Genomic DNA, 13237 nt, shown 5'->3' with positions numbered 1-13237 from the left:
GCTCTCTATACTGTATTTCATGCTATATACTGTATCCTGCAATGTATTGTACTTTATTCTATAACACCCCAGCCTACTCACATACCAGTTATAAAAATCGTATTACATATTTTGAACGGAGCATTGTGTCAGATCTGGACTTCTTTATTGACCACCTCTTTTCCCCCTTCAGGTTATTCGGGGTGACGGGAAATTGCGCAGCGTGCAGCAAACTAATTCCAGCCTTCGAGATGGTGATGCGAGCGAAGGACAATGTCTATCATCTGGACTGCTTTGCCTGTCAGCTGTGTAATCAGAGGTTGGTTCTCTTTATAAACATTGATAAACGCTCAATAATTACTTCCATCATCCAATCATGTGCAAACAAAATGCTGTTTTTTTTTTTTTTTATTTCCCTTGCATGTGATTGTGTATTCTTTGCAAAGTGAAGATTTACCTCATTTACTAAGCTCTGGAGCAACCGCACTAGCAGAGTGCAAATGCACATTGTGAAGTGCACAGTCTAGTTGCCTTCAGTAAATTCACCCATATATCCTATGCAGGGGGAACATATGCAAATCCATAAAGTATTTACAAACCATCCCACCAGTCACAATTGTCTTTCTCAGCCCCTGAGAGAATCCTGTTATCAGAGAATGTGAATAGCTTATAGGATGCATCATGTGGCGCTCCAGTCACCTCTGTGGGAGAAATACTGACAGTCCAATCAGATTCCAGATTTAGCATTAAAATGTGGACCGGAGATGTATGACTCTCATTAGAACTAATCCTTTGCTGGCGCTGTGTAATGGAGCCAGAGGTTCTTGTTGGTTCTGCACAATTAGCATCTCCTCATCATTTGTCTGTTTCATTAATGGTGGCCAGACACAGCAGAGCGATAAAAAAAATCTAACAATGAGACTCAATGCTCAGCCATTGATAATCAGGGAGCAGAAGTCATTACAGGACCCCTGGACAACCAAGTGTTGTTGGGCTTATGTTGTGAGCTATACAATGCATGGTTTGCTGTGTGCCTGAGGCCCCCGTGCACTGTATGATCAGGTATGGGTAGTTGTATTCTTTGTACCCCAGAGAAGCATTTCTTCTGGCATTAGCAGGCTCCCCACAATGACATGGGGGGGGGGGGGGGAATATTGTATATTGGACTGCCAGTGGCCTAAGCATACTTCTCCACTATGTGCTTTGAAGGGCCATGTAACATAGAAGCAACAATCTCACCTCTACTCACTGCCGACCTTATCCAATGTCACCTCTAACCAATGCCACCATTACCTAGAGCCATCCCTACCCAGTATCACCCCTAACCACTGTCATCTCTACTCGGCACCAACCTTACCCAGTGTCACCTGTGCTGTAACCAATGTTATCCCTACCCAGCGGCAAATGTACCCTGTATCATCCCTAACCGAAATCATCCCTACCCATAACAAACCTTACTTAGTGTCACCCCTAACAACTGTCATCTCTACCAAGGGCCAGGCTTACCTAAAGTCACCCCTATCTACTACCACCCCTACCCAAGCCATTCTGTAGATGAAGTGGATGCATGGTGTGTGTCTTCACTCATAGACATAGATTGTTCATAAGCTACTTGAACACTCTTTATGTATACGATAAGTATTGAAGTGTTTGTGGGGATCTTCTGTATAGATCTGTAGTAAAAATGGAATAGTGGGGGAAGATATTTCACGAACACGGCTGTCTTCCTGTCTCATGACCCCACTGAAGAGCACTAACAATTGTCACTGGAGAACAGCTATTAGCTTAAAATGGCAGCTTATGTAGACCATTTGGCGGCTCATGAATCAGTAAAAATCAGGAAATGCCTCTGTTCTGCACATAGAATTCTGGCATTTGGCTTTTTTATTTGTTGGCAGATTTTACTTCTCGTTTCATCGTTACATCTGGCAGTTTGTGTAGCGATATTTGGGATTTGCTGCAGCCCAATTGAAGGTAATCAGGACAAGTTTCTGAGCTGCACATCACACAATAAAGATGAACAATTTAAATCCTTTTCAGTTCTTTTGCGGCACGCCGTTCTCTGCTGTCTTCATCGACGCTCCATTGGAAAGTAAATGGCGCCATTGTTCGCCCCTTTAGAAATGTAAATCTCCCTGTGAAGGCTCCATAAAAGGCAATTTCCAAACTCTCTGTAATCTGCGTGACAATTCCCTGATTGCGTCCTCAACACCGCCAATCCATTGTGCATTAGTGAGCCACCACCATGAAAGTCCACATGGTGCAATTACGTGTGTTCCCTGCGGGTCAGCAGCGGCCACTCTAAGGTTAATCTGTTATAATTAAGACAGACGCAGCTCTGTCTGTGTCAGCAATCACTGTAAATGCTGCAAGTTTAAAGTTGCCAAATTGCTGTAAAATGATTGTGTAGTTGCCCTTAATTATCTGACCATGAGCAACACGCATTGTGAGCACCTTTGTGCAGAGCTTCATCACCTCTCACTTTGGGGTTTACTTGCAGAAAATACTTTTCCATCCAATGGCAGCTAAACTGGCTTACTGTGGGGTCTGCCATTATGAGGGCTTTGCACAATGAGCATAAACCCTTAAATAGGTCCCTGATCTAGAGAGCCCCTTAACATGGTGCCGATTGCTTCTCTACATCACCCTTTATTGCCACGACCCCTCAGATGTGCCCAGACTATCTGAACCGCACAAGCAGTCCCACCCACACAGATGATCCCCTCAGCTTTCCATTACACCTTATACTCAAACTCTTTGGTAGAGGACTCCCGACATCCACTGGCACATCACAACCTAATCTATCAATAAGAAAAACTGCCTTTATTTGACATTCTGGGGAGCACCTGCCCTGGCTACTGATAGAAAAGCAGATGTGGAGGACAAGTGAGTCAAAAAAATCAAGTGTCTATCTGATACCATTATATTCCACAGATCAAACTTTAGTGGGACAATAGTAAAAAAAAAAGGGGGGGAAAATTGGACTTTATATGAGATACATGCACTTATGTATATCCATCCCTAGATCTGAGATAAAAGAAAAAAGAGATTTGGGACTTTATATGAGGCAAAAGGCAGATACCAATTAAAAAATAGCTTGATGCTTTTATTAAACATAGACATGTATCATGCCACATTGCAATAACCATGCGTATGTGTTAATAAATTCATATTTATACAGGTCATCAAATGTTAAAGTTCATATATATATATATACATAACTACACATTGCAATATTCATATATATATATATATATATATATATATATATATATATATATATACATACATAGATGGACAGACAATGCGTTACAGTATACAGTAATAATATATATACATTGATGGATCAACAGTACGTTTCAGTAACCAACGGGCAAAGCAGTAGAACTCCATATAATGTGATTGGTAAAAATGAAAAAAAAAATTTTATATAGTCTAGATGAGAATACAACTTTATATATTAAAAGTTGGCAGCATCCTAATTCTCAATGCGTTTCGTGGACAAAACCACCTAACCAGGACAGAAGCAGATCTGTCCAAATGTCTGCAAAAAATATAAATATCAATATAATCTAGTATTTGACTAAAACATCAAAAAAAAGATATAGGTAAGGAAAGAGAAAAATTCCCAGTCCTAAATATTCACATATCGCTAGCGTAAAGGAGCATGTGGTACTGCAGTATAGAGGCCTGCTGGAAATATCTGTACCGAACCCTTGGGGGCACTGCACATACCTTCAATCCATACCTGGGTCCCTATTACCTCAGCTCCCGCTACAGACATTTCCAGCGACCTCTATACTGCAGTACCACATGCTCCTTTACCCTAGCCCTATGTGAGTATTTAGGACTGGGATTTTTTTTCTCTTCTCTTACATATATGTTTTTTGATGTATTAATCAATGACTAGATTATATTGACATTTATATTTTTTGCAGACATTTGGATGCATCTGCTCCTGATGAAGTGGTTTTGTCCATGAAAAGCATAGAGCATTAGGATGCTGCCATCTTTTAATATATAAAGTTGTATTTTCATCTAGACTAAATCATCAATTATTTATTTATTTTTTTAATCATTTTTACTAATCACATTATATGGAGTACTACCACTTTGCCCATTGGTTACTGCAATGTGCTGTTGATCCATCTATGTATATTTATGAATACTGGTTACTGTAATGCATTGTTAGTCCATCTATGTGTGTGTGTATATATATATATATATATATATATATATAAAATATATAAATATTGCAACGTGTTGTTCATCGTTCTATGTATACATAACTTTAACATTTGATGACCTGTATATATATATACAGTATATATATATATATATATATATATATATATATATATATATATATATATATATGAAATTTCACATGCATAGTTATTGCAATGTGACATGATACATACCTATGTTTAATAAAAGTGTCAAGCTATTTTTTAATTGGTATCTGCCATTTGCCTCATATAAAGTCCCAAATCTCTTTTTTCTTTTAGTGGGACAAGTGGAAAGGCAGGAGATAAATAATTCAGCTGGAGAAAATAGGAGTCTCAATCCACCCACTAAAGCAGCATTATTGCATTGTAAACATGAGGGAGACGGGGAAGAACAGCGTAAGTGATGCAAGATGATAGAAGGACCGACCAGCAATATGGTGTAGGACATTTTAAAATGGTAAAGCGTTACCCCTATATTAAAAGAGTTGTATGGGTTTTTTATTTTTTTTTAAGAATCACACTTACCTAGGTGGATGCAGCATTGGTCCAATGTTGCATCTGTGTTCTGGCACCTCTATCACTGAGAACCGAGCAATCGAAAACCACAGAGCAGAGAGACGGTGACTGTCAGAGTCACTGGCTTTCTACTCTGACCCCCCACACCACACACACACACTCAGTGGAGCAGTGGGCTGTGGAGGGGGTGGGAGCGACCGGCTCATGCTCTCTGTGGCTCATCCAAGCATGTGGGCGGATCTCAACTTCATTGTCACAATCTTTGTCGCAGCCCACTGTCTGCTGAGAACAGGTCACAGGAGGGCAGAAGAAACTGCACACCTGTGATCCACAGGAGAAGTACACCCAAATGAGCTCCTTTAAAGGAGTACCTCCTTGAGGAAGTCAAGTGTCGAGTGACGAAACATGTCAGGCGGGGCTTAACGATGTCATTGTGCATGAGCAGGAAGCTTTCCCCTATGCCTCCAGAGCCAAGTTACAGCAACATCCAAGTGACATTTAAGGGAGCTACACACCACAAATGTGTCAAGTGTATTGCCTAGGTGCACTAGAGGAAGTGCACCTAAAAATGTGAGTTCACACTTTTAAGTTTTTTAAAAGACTGTTTTTAGCGATTCAGCACTGATGTCAGTCTTGTGATTTCTTATGAGCACCTTATATATGAATTACCATATATGGAAGAGTGTACCAGGACTAAGACCCTAGCAATTAACTGCTTGACTTTACACCCCTTAAAGGGGAAGACTTACAGTGACCTGCGGAAGGTCTGTATTTGAGGTGAGCATATAGTTTGGAAGGTGAAGGAGCACTCAAGGTGATTTGTGTTAATAAAAACCTGATTCACAGAAGAATTTGCTTATATTATGGACTTTGCTCACTGCTTTACATTTTGAACATTATCACCTGGCGTGTTACCACTAAGTGGTGTGATATTATTTTAATGTGTTGGTATTCACTTGTTATGACGCTTTCTCACTTGGTATTTTTCATGGTTCACATTATCTATTAATATTTGGATTTATATCACGCTGCATTATCATTGTGTTACCAAACTGCAGTTATTGTCCTATTTGTATAAAATATAATATAAGGTTATCTGTTGTGTCTAAAATTCAATATAGGGGTAGGGCTTTACCATTTACCATTAACAGTATGAGTTTATGTGGGAACACATATAGGTGCATAGCAGCAGACCCCCATGACTATTCTTTCATCAGCACTATAAGTAATATAATTTTTTTTTTTTGCACATAGTAGCGCAGGTCTAGGAAATTGATGTGTGCTTTAGATTGTGTGTATTAATATATATACCGTATATACTCGAGTATAGGCCGACCCGAATATAAGCCGAGGCCCCCAATTTATCCCCAAAAAAACTGGCAAACTTATTGACTCGTGTATAAGCCGAGGGTGAGACATGCCTGTTCATCCCTGTGTGTGTGTCCGTCCATCCCTGTGTGTCCGTCCATCCCTGTGTGTCCGTCCATCCCTGTGTGTCCGTCCATCCATCCCTGTGTGTGTGTCCATCCATCCATCCATCCCTGTGTGTGTGTGTCTCCATCCATCCATCCATCCATCCCTGTGTGTGTGTGTCTCCATCCATCCATCCCTGTGTGTGTGTGTCTCCATCCATCCATCCATCCATCCCTGTGTGTGTGTGTATCCATCCATCCCTGTGTGTGTGTGTGTCTCCATCCATCCGTGTGTGTGTGTGTGTGTGTGTGTGTGTGTGTGTGTGTGTGTGTGTGTGTCCAGCCTACCTGTGTCCCGAGCCTTTGTCCCGAGCCTCCGTCCCGTGCCTTGCCTCCTTGCCTCCGTCCCGTGCCGTGCCTTGCCTTGCCTCCGTCCCGTGTCGTGCCTTGCCTTGCCTCCGTCCCGTCCCGTCCCGTGCCGTGCCTTGCCTTGCCTCCGTCCCGTGCCCTCTTCGTCGGCGCCTCGGCGGCCATTGTAAAATTCAAAAGCCGCGCCTCCGCCTTCGCCTGTGATAGGCGGAACACTGAATTTCCCAGCAGCCTGTGTTCCGCCTATCACGGACATCGTATCATCCTCGTCCGTAGTACGAGGATGATACGATGTCCGTGATAGGCGGAACACAGGCTGCTGGGAAATTCAGTGTTCCGCCTATCACAGGCGAAGGCGGAGCCGGAGGCGCGGCTTTTGAATTATAGAATGGCCGCTGTCTGTCTGCTCGACACGCTGATCGAGCGGGCAGACAGCGATGACTCGAGTATAAGCCGAGGGGGGCACTTTCAGCCTCAAAAAAGAGGCTGAAAATCTCGGCTTATACTCGAGTATATACGGTATATATATATATATATATATACACCATATACCGTATATATTAATATGGCACAGAGAGATACAAGTCAGAGGTGCACCTTGCATGCTGGCAGTGCGTCTCTCATGCCGGAAATGCGACTGGAGTACCATGCAGCTCTGAGGAAGTTATGTCGTCACCCATCTGCACTGCTCCCGCTTCTCTCCCAGCATTCCCTTCTCTGCCTAAGATGTGGCAGTTCTCCTTATTGTAGGATAATTCAGAGTTTCACGTTTTTCTGTATTTTCTGTCAATTCATTTCTTATCTCTTTATTACTCTCATCAATTTTTTTTTCTCTTTCAGGTTTTGCGTTGGGGACAAATTTTTTCTAAAGAATAACATGATTCTGTGCCAGACAGACTACGAGGAGGGGCTGCTGAAGGAGGGCTACGTGGCGCAGGTGCGCTGAGAAATGGCGAGAGCCCTGATTGGACGCTGGGTGTGCTCCGCCCACAATCCTGTACAGACTTTCTTGTTTGCGGTTTTCTTTCGCTTCCGCCCGTTGTGTGATCGGCATGAGACGATGTGTACATAGCGAACCTGACACAAACGGGATACAGTTTTATTGTGTTACCGTTTGTGCCGTCGTGGCTTTCTTTGTATCGTTACTGTTGGTACAATCAGTGTTGATGATGTATATTCCGCCTGACAGATTTTTCAGCAATTTTACAGAGCTGGAACTTTCTAGAACAAAGAATTAAAGAGCACAACATGTTGGTTATATAAAAGGGCCTCCGCCTCCCGTGTTTGTCACCAGTATGCAATCAGAGGACATGGGTGTCCATTTCTGCAGGTTTTTTTGGTATCACTCACTGTCACTAAGCCCCCCTTCTCAGTGCCACATCTCAGACCACTTACCAGCACTCCAGTCACAATGTGATCTCTCCCACACTGGTTATAGATCAGCACTGCTGAATGCTCTTCAGTTTACAGTTTTCCATGTGATCAGGCTATGGGTTGGAGGTGGATGGTTCAAGGCTGCCGATAAGAATAAAAAATGGATTCTCAGTGTGTAATCCATCCCATATTTGCTTTCACTGACTAAGCCCTGTGTGTTTCCCTCACCCATTCTTCACCACTCCCAGAATTACTGCAGGTCTTGTGGGTGGAGCTATCAGTGCCCCCGGACACCAGAATATGTTGAGGATAGCTGGGAGACACTGATTTAAAGTGGACCTGTCATTAAAAGTCACACTTTCCATAAATCATTAGGAGGAAGGACAACAGTACAGATAATATCATATTTTTTAGTGAAAGAGTTCCCTTTTCCTGCCAGTGAAAATCACCATAAATTAAATAGGCGCAGAGTGTGACAGTATGGCAGTTAGGAATCACAAGAAGCAAGTTAGGAAGTCCACAGACTTTGGGCAGAGTATAGACAGGTCCACATTGTCTCTTGGTGTGTGGCACATACAGTAAGGATCTCAGATTGTCTCTTTCCGCCTCCACTGGTCAAACTGCCCTGGGCCATCTTCCTAACTCATTGACTAGCCAGTCATTATAACCAGATCGGACAGCACACGTGGTCCTCCAAGGAGACTTTGTGTCAGAGCCATATCTAGCTTGTCTGAACTGGGGGGTACAGGAAAAAAGTTAGGGAGCACTTATTGACAATCTGTTTTTTTTTATCGTCTACAGCTAGCTCTCCCTGTTTTTCTGTCTCTCCAGGTCTCTCTGCTGATACTGGCTGTGTATGAATCACCAATAATCTGTCACTCAGTTTGACAAATATACAGGGAGCCCGTATTCCCTTTTTTTACAGCTTGCTTCTGTACCACGGTCCTGGAGTAATGCTTGCCTTTACTTCTGGGTACTACACAAGAGGTGCAGGGGAGAACAGGAAATGCTAGTTAACTGCATTTCTACGTGACTGACAAAGAGTACAAAGAGTATTCATTTTCTTAACTTTTATTTTTTTCAGTTACGGCACTTGTCAAAAGTATGCAAAATTTCATGGCACCCAAATCCCAAACTGTATTTATTGGGCTGAAGGACACCTAACATCTGCACTGGATGATGATGTCACCCTCTCCTTGTCGCCACACGGGGGAGTTCCCCGTTCATACCAGAGTTCCGCCTTCTAATCAGAATTCCCAAATTACATCAGAGTCAGCCCCTTTCACATCACAGATTCCCCCCATCACATCAGTTTCACAATAAAGACCCCCCATCACATTAAAGTACCCCCTTCACATCAAAGACCCCCCTTCCCATTAAAGTTTCCCTCTTCACATCAACATCCCACCTTTTACCCTTTCACATTAACCACTTGCCGCTTTGACCTTAAATACCGGGGTTATGGCAGCAGCTAGCTGTCATAACCCCCAGTATCGTTTTTTACTATGGCCGATTCTCTGTAAGATAAAAGCGGATTTGCCACTGGATCATTTTTAGTAGTGGCAGGAGAGGTGCCCTTGCACCACTTCCTGGTCATTCCTGGGTTTACCTGAACCATCGGTGAAGCCCATGAACGATCTGATATAGCCGTTAGATGGGCCGGAATACAAGTGAGGCCAAGATGGCCGTCACTTGTCTCCATGCCCTTGGTGGACCGGAGCAATGTCTGATGTCACTTGCTGTTCCCAAGCCATAATATTTTTATTATTTTTTATATATTAAAAGTTTTAAAAAAAAATCGTCCTTATTTCTGTTACAAGGGATTATAATGCTTGTAATAAGAATAAAAGTGATTTAAAAAAATAAATAAAGGGACAGTGTAAAAATAAAAAGTAAAATAAATAAGATTGTTTTTTTTAAAATGCCCCATCCCTCGTGTGCAGAAGCAAATGCTTACGTAGTTCGGGCAAGAAAACCTCTGTAACTCTAAACTGATAACCTGCAAAAAAATTTTAAAGTGTTGCCTATGGAGATTTTTAAGTGCCATAGTTTATCGCCATTCCATGAGCGTGCACAATTTTAAAACATGACATGTTAAGTATCTATTTGCTCAGCGTAACATCATCTTTCACATTATCCCAAAAAATTGGGGTAATTATTGTGTTTTGTTTTGCTTTAATTCATTAAAGTCTATTCTTTCCAAACAAATTGTGTTTTAAAGACCACTGCACAAATACTGTGACATAAAATATTGCAACGATCACTATTTTATTCACTAGGGCCTCTGCTAAAAAAAAGAATATATATATATATATATATATATATATCATGTTTAGGGGTTCTAAATAATTTTCTAGCCAAAAATACTAATTTAAACTAATAAATAAAAATTTCCAAAAAAGGCTTGGTCTTCAAGTTGTTTTAAAGTGCCCCCCCCCCCCCCCTTCACATCAGAGATCCTCCCAATCACATCAGTCCCCCTGTTTTTCTTGCTGTCTAATAAAGGTTCTTGTGGTAAAACCAAGAAAGCTTAGACATCTGTAGTGTATCAATGCTTTTACTAAACAGAAAAGCTGCACATAAAACTGAAAACACAATTCGTTACAAAATATGCCTACAACATGCACTAACTAATAATGCTTTCTAGCAAAATAAGCATGTACAATATGTAGGCAATAAGTGAACTAAACAGGTTCTAAACTTAGAGATGGAATCAAGATATAATGTCCTTCATGGTTCCTTGGTTAAAGTCCCTTGTCCTCCTTTCCTTGTGCTCCTGGCCTTAAGGAAATACTCAGATGAAAGTCCACCCCAGTTTAGCCACCATTGGGAAATCATCCGCATCTTCCTCAGGCTACCTTCTGGTCTGCCTCCTCCCAGCTGGCCTGGTCATCTGCTCTGCCTGCTCCACCTCTCGATGCCCAGTACCTGAAAAGAGTAAGCAGATTATATGTTCCTTTCAACTGTGCCAAAAACATAGGTCACTGCTCACATCTCCCGAGTTCTAACTGCAAAACTATTGTAGAGTGCCCACTGTTGCCTTGTAACACTTTCACGGAAAGGCATTGATTTCCAGTGGAAAGAATACATTTTCATGTCTCTCCATGCTGTCCTAGGAACATGGGAACACAGGCCTGCTGTTGTCCAGTCTTCACAGCATGGCACATTCTAGCAAACTGCCCCCTTCTATGACAACAAAAACGCTCAATGTGACTGAAACTACCATTCCCAACCACTTTTGCTTCTACTTCTTAAGCAATGCTGGTGTAGGAATGCCATCTATTTCCTATCTAGTGACCCCGCCTTAAAGCGGAGTTCCACCCAAAAGTGGAAGACAGGATACCTGTTCCCACTTCCGGGAGTCCGCACCGCGGCCCATGACATCACCGCAGGGCTCTCTCTTCCTCCCCCTTTCGACCAGTAGGAGAGAGGAGCAGAGCCCCACGCAGGTGCAGGAGGGTTCCCGGTCTGAAGCCATGGCGGCAGCAGCACCCTGACAGCTGATGGAAACAGCTGCGGTGCCAACATCGCTGGACTCCAGGACAGGAAAATGTCCTATTATTAAAAGCCAGCAGCTACAGTATATGTAGCTGCTGGCTTTTAATTTTTTTTTTTTTTTTTTTGGGCGGACCTCTGCTTTAAGTAAATCAGTCCACTGTGTCTCCTGGAGACCATAGGCCTTGACTTACTTTCATCTGACTCCACTCGGCCATCTTTAAACAAGCTAATTAGATCCTCAGTTTGGCACATATCCTACTTTTGCTTACAAGCTTAGGGCCTTTGTCCTTTATTAGGGCACCATTAGACTTGTTTATGAGGGCTGCACACCGCTCATTCAAATCTTCAGCTCTGCCTACAGGGGTTTGAACACACTTCAAAGTCACTGCAGGTTTAAACTTTGATTACCTTACTTTCTAAAACTTTTGCCTTCCTTGCAGTGTTTTCCAAGTCTACTTCTAATGCTGCCTTTTTCCCCTATTCAGATTCAATATGTAGAGCAAGGAGGAAGTGCAAACCAAACACCACAACTGCCTGTATCTCTCCCTTACTGAACCCAAAACTTTTGAGACTAAAATCTGAGGAAAGATCAGGCTCCATCCTCCCAAGCTCTGTTCAGTGGATAATCATATCTAGCCAGCTCCTTTGCAACAGACATCCACTGACTATCTCTGGCCCAGGGAGGCAGGTTGCACTCCTCCCCCGGGACAGCAGAAACCTCTGCAGCCTTAGCCCCTGTACACACGGTCGAATATTTCGACAACCAAATCCGTCGGATTTTGTCCGTCGGATCTTGTCCAAAACTGTTGCATACACACGGTCGGACTAAGTTGTCGAAAAATCTGATCATTCAGAACGTGATGACGTAATCTCGTTATGATGGGACTACGTTCAGGCTAGTAGCCAATGGCTTTGATGTAGGAATTTGATCTGAGCATGTGTGGCACTTGGTCCGATCAAAATTCTCTACACATGATCGGAGTATGTCCGATCGAACCAGTTGGTCGGGAAATATTTCCAACATGTTGGAAAATTGGGTCCGACGGAATCAGTCTGATGCATACCACACACAGTTGGATTATCCGACGACACAGTCCGATAGGACAGATTCCGACGGATTCTCCGACCGTGTGTACAAGGGCTTACTCTTCCTAAACATTGTACGCAGCATTTTCCCTCCAGTACAAGCAACCAAACACACCACAGAAAACAGGTATGCTTCTGTTGAGCTTTAGCACAATCCCGGATGAGTCCCCAAATGTTTTGCTTTGTGCATATTAAAGGTTCTTGCGGTAAAAGCCAAGGAAGTTTAGACTTCTGTAGTGTATCAATGCTTTTACTAAACCATAAAGCCACACATACAACTTAAAAAATTAGTTACAAAATATTACATAGTCCATCTCTAAGTTCAGTAACTGTTTAGTTACTTATTGCATACAGTGGTGTGAAAAAGTGTTTGCCCCCTTCCTCATTTCCTGTTCCTTTGCATGTTTGTCACACTTAAGTGTTTCGGAACATCAAACCAATTTAAACAATAGTCAAGGACAACACAAGTAAACACAAAATGCAATTTGTAAATGAAGGTGTTTATTATTAAAGGTGAAAAAAAATCCAAACAATCATGGCCCTGTGTGAAAAAGTGATTGCCCCCTAAACCTAATAACTGGTTGGGCCAGCCTTAGCAGCAACAACTGCAACCAAGCGTTTGCGATAACGTGCAATGAGGCATTTACAGCGTCCTGGAGGAATTTTGGCCCACTCATCTTTGCAGAATTGTCCTAATTCAGTTACATTAGAGGGTTTTCGAGCATGAACGGCCTTTTTAAGGTCATACCACAACATCTCAATAGGATTCGGGTC

The 13237-nt window shown here is 42.4% G+C and overlaps 1 protein-coding gene across 5 annotated transcripts in view; it reads left to right on the top strand.

The window, feature by feature from the left end:
• Window positions 1–7770, top strand: part of LMO3 (LIM domain only 3) — an 80161-nt gene extending 72391 nt beyond the window's left edge. For all 5 annotated transcript variants that reach the window (XM_077468628.1, XM_077468629.1, XM_077468625.1 and 2 more), the window contains exons 3-4: window positions 173–298; window positions 7346–7770. In XM_077468628.1, the coding sequence (XP_077324754.1) occupies window positions 173–298; window positions 7346–7451 (232 nt within the window). In that variant the 3' untranslated portion in view covers window positions 7452–7770. The remainder of the gene's footprint in view (window positions 1–172; window positions 299–7345) is intronic.
• The last annotated feature ends 5467 nt before the right edge of the window (window positions 7771–13237 follow it).

Source organism: Lithobates pipiens, unplaced genomic scaffold, assembly GCF_037356315.1.
Source record: "Lithobates pipiens isolate NorthernLeopardFrog02 unplaced genomic scaffold, aLitPip1_a1.2 Scaffold_8, whole genome shotgun sequence".
Lineage (NCBI taxonomy): Eukaryota > Metazoa > Chordata > Amphibia > Anura > Ranidae > Lithobates > Lithobates pipiens.
Note: the sequence above shows the minus strand (reverse complement) of the source record. Positions and strands in the feature narration are given on the sequence as shown.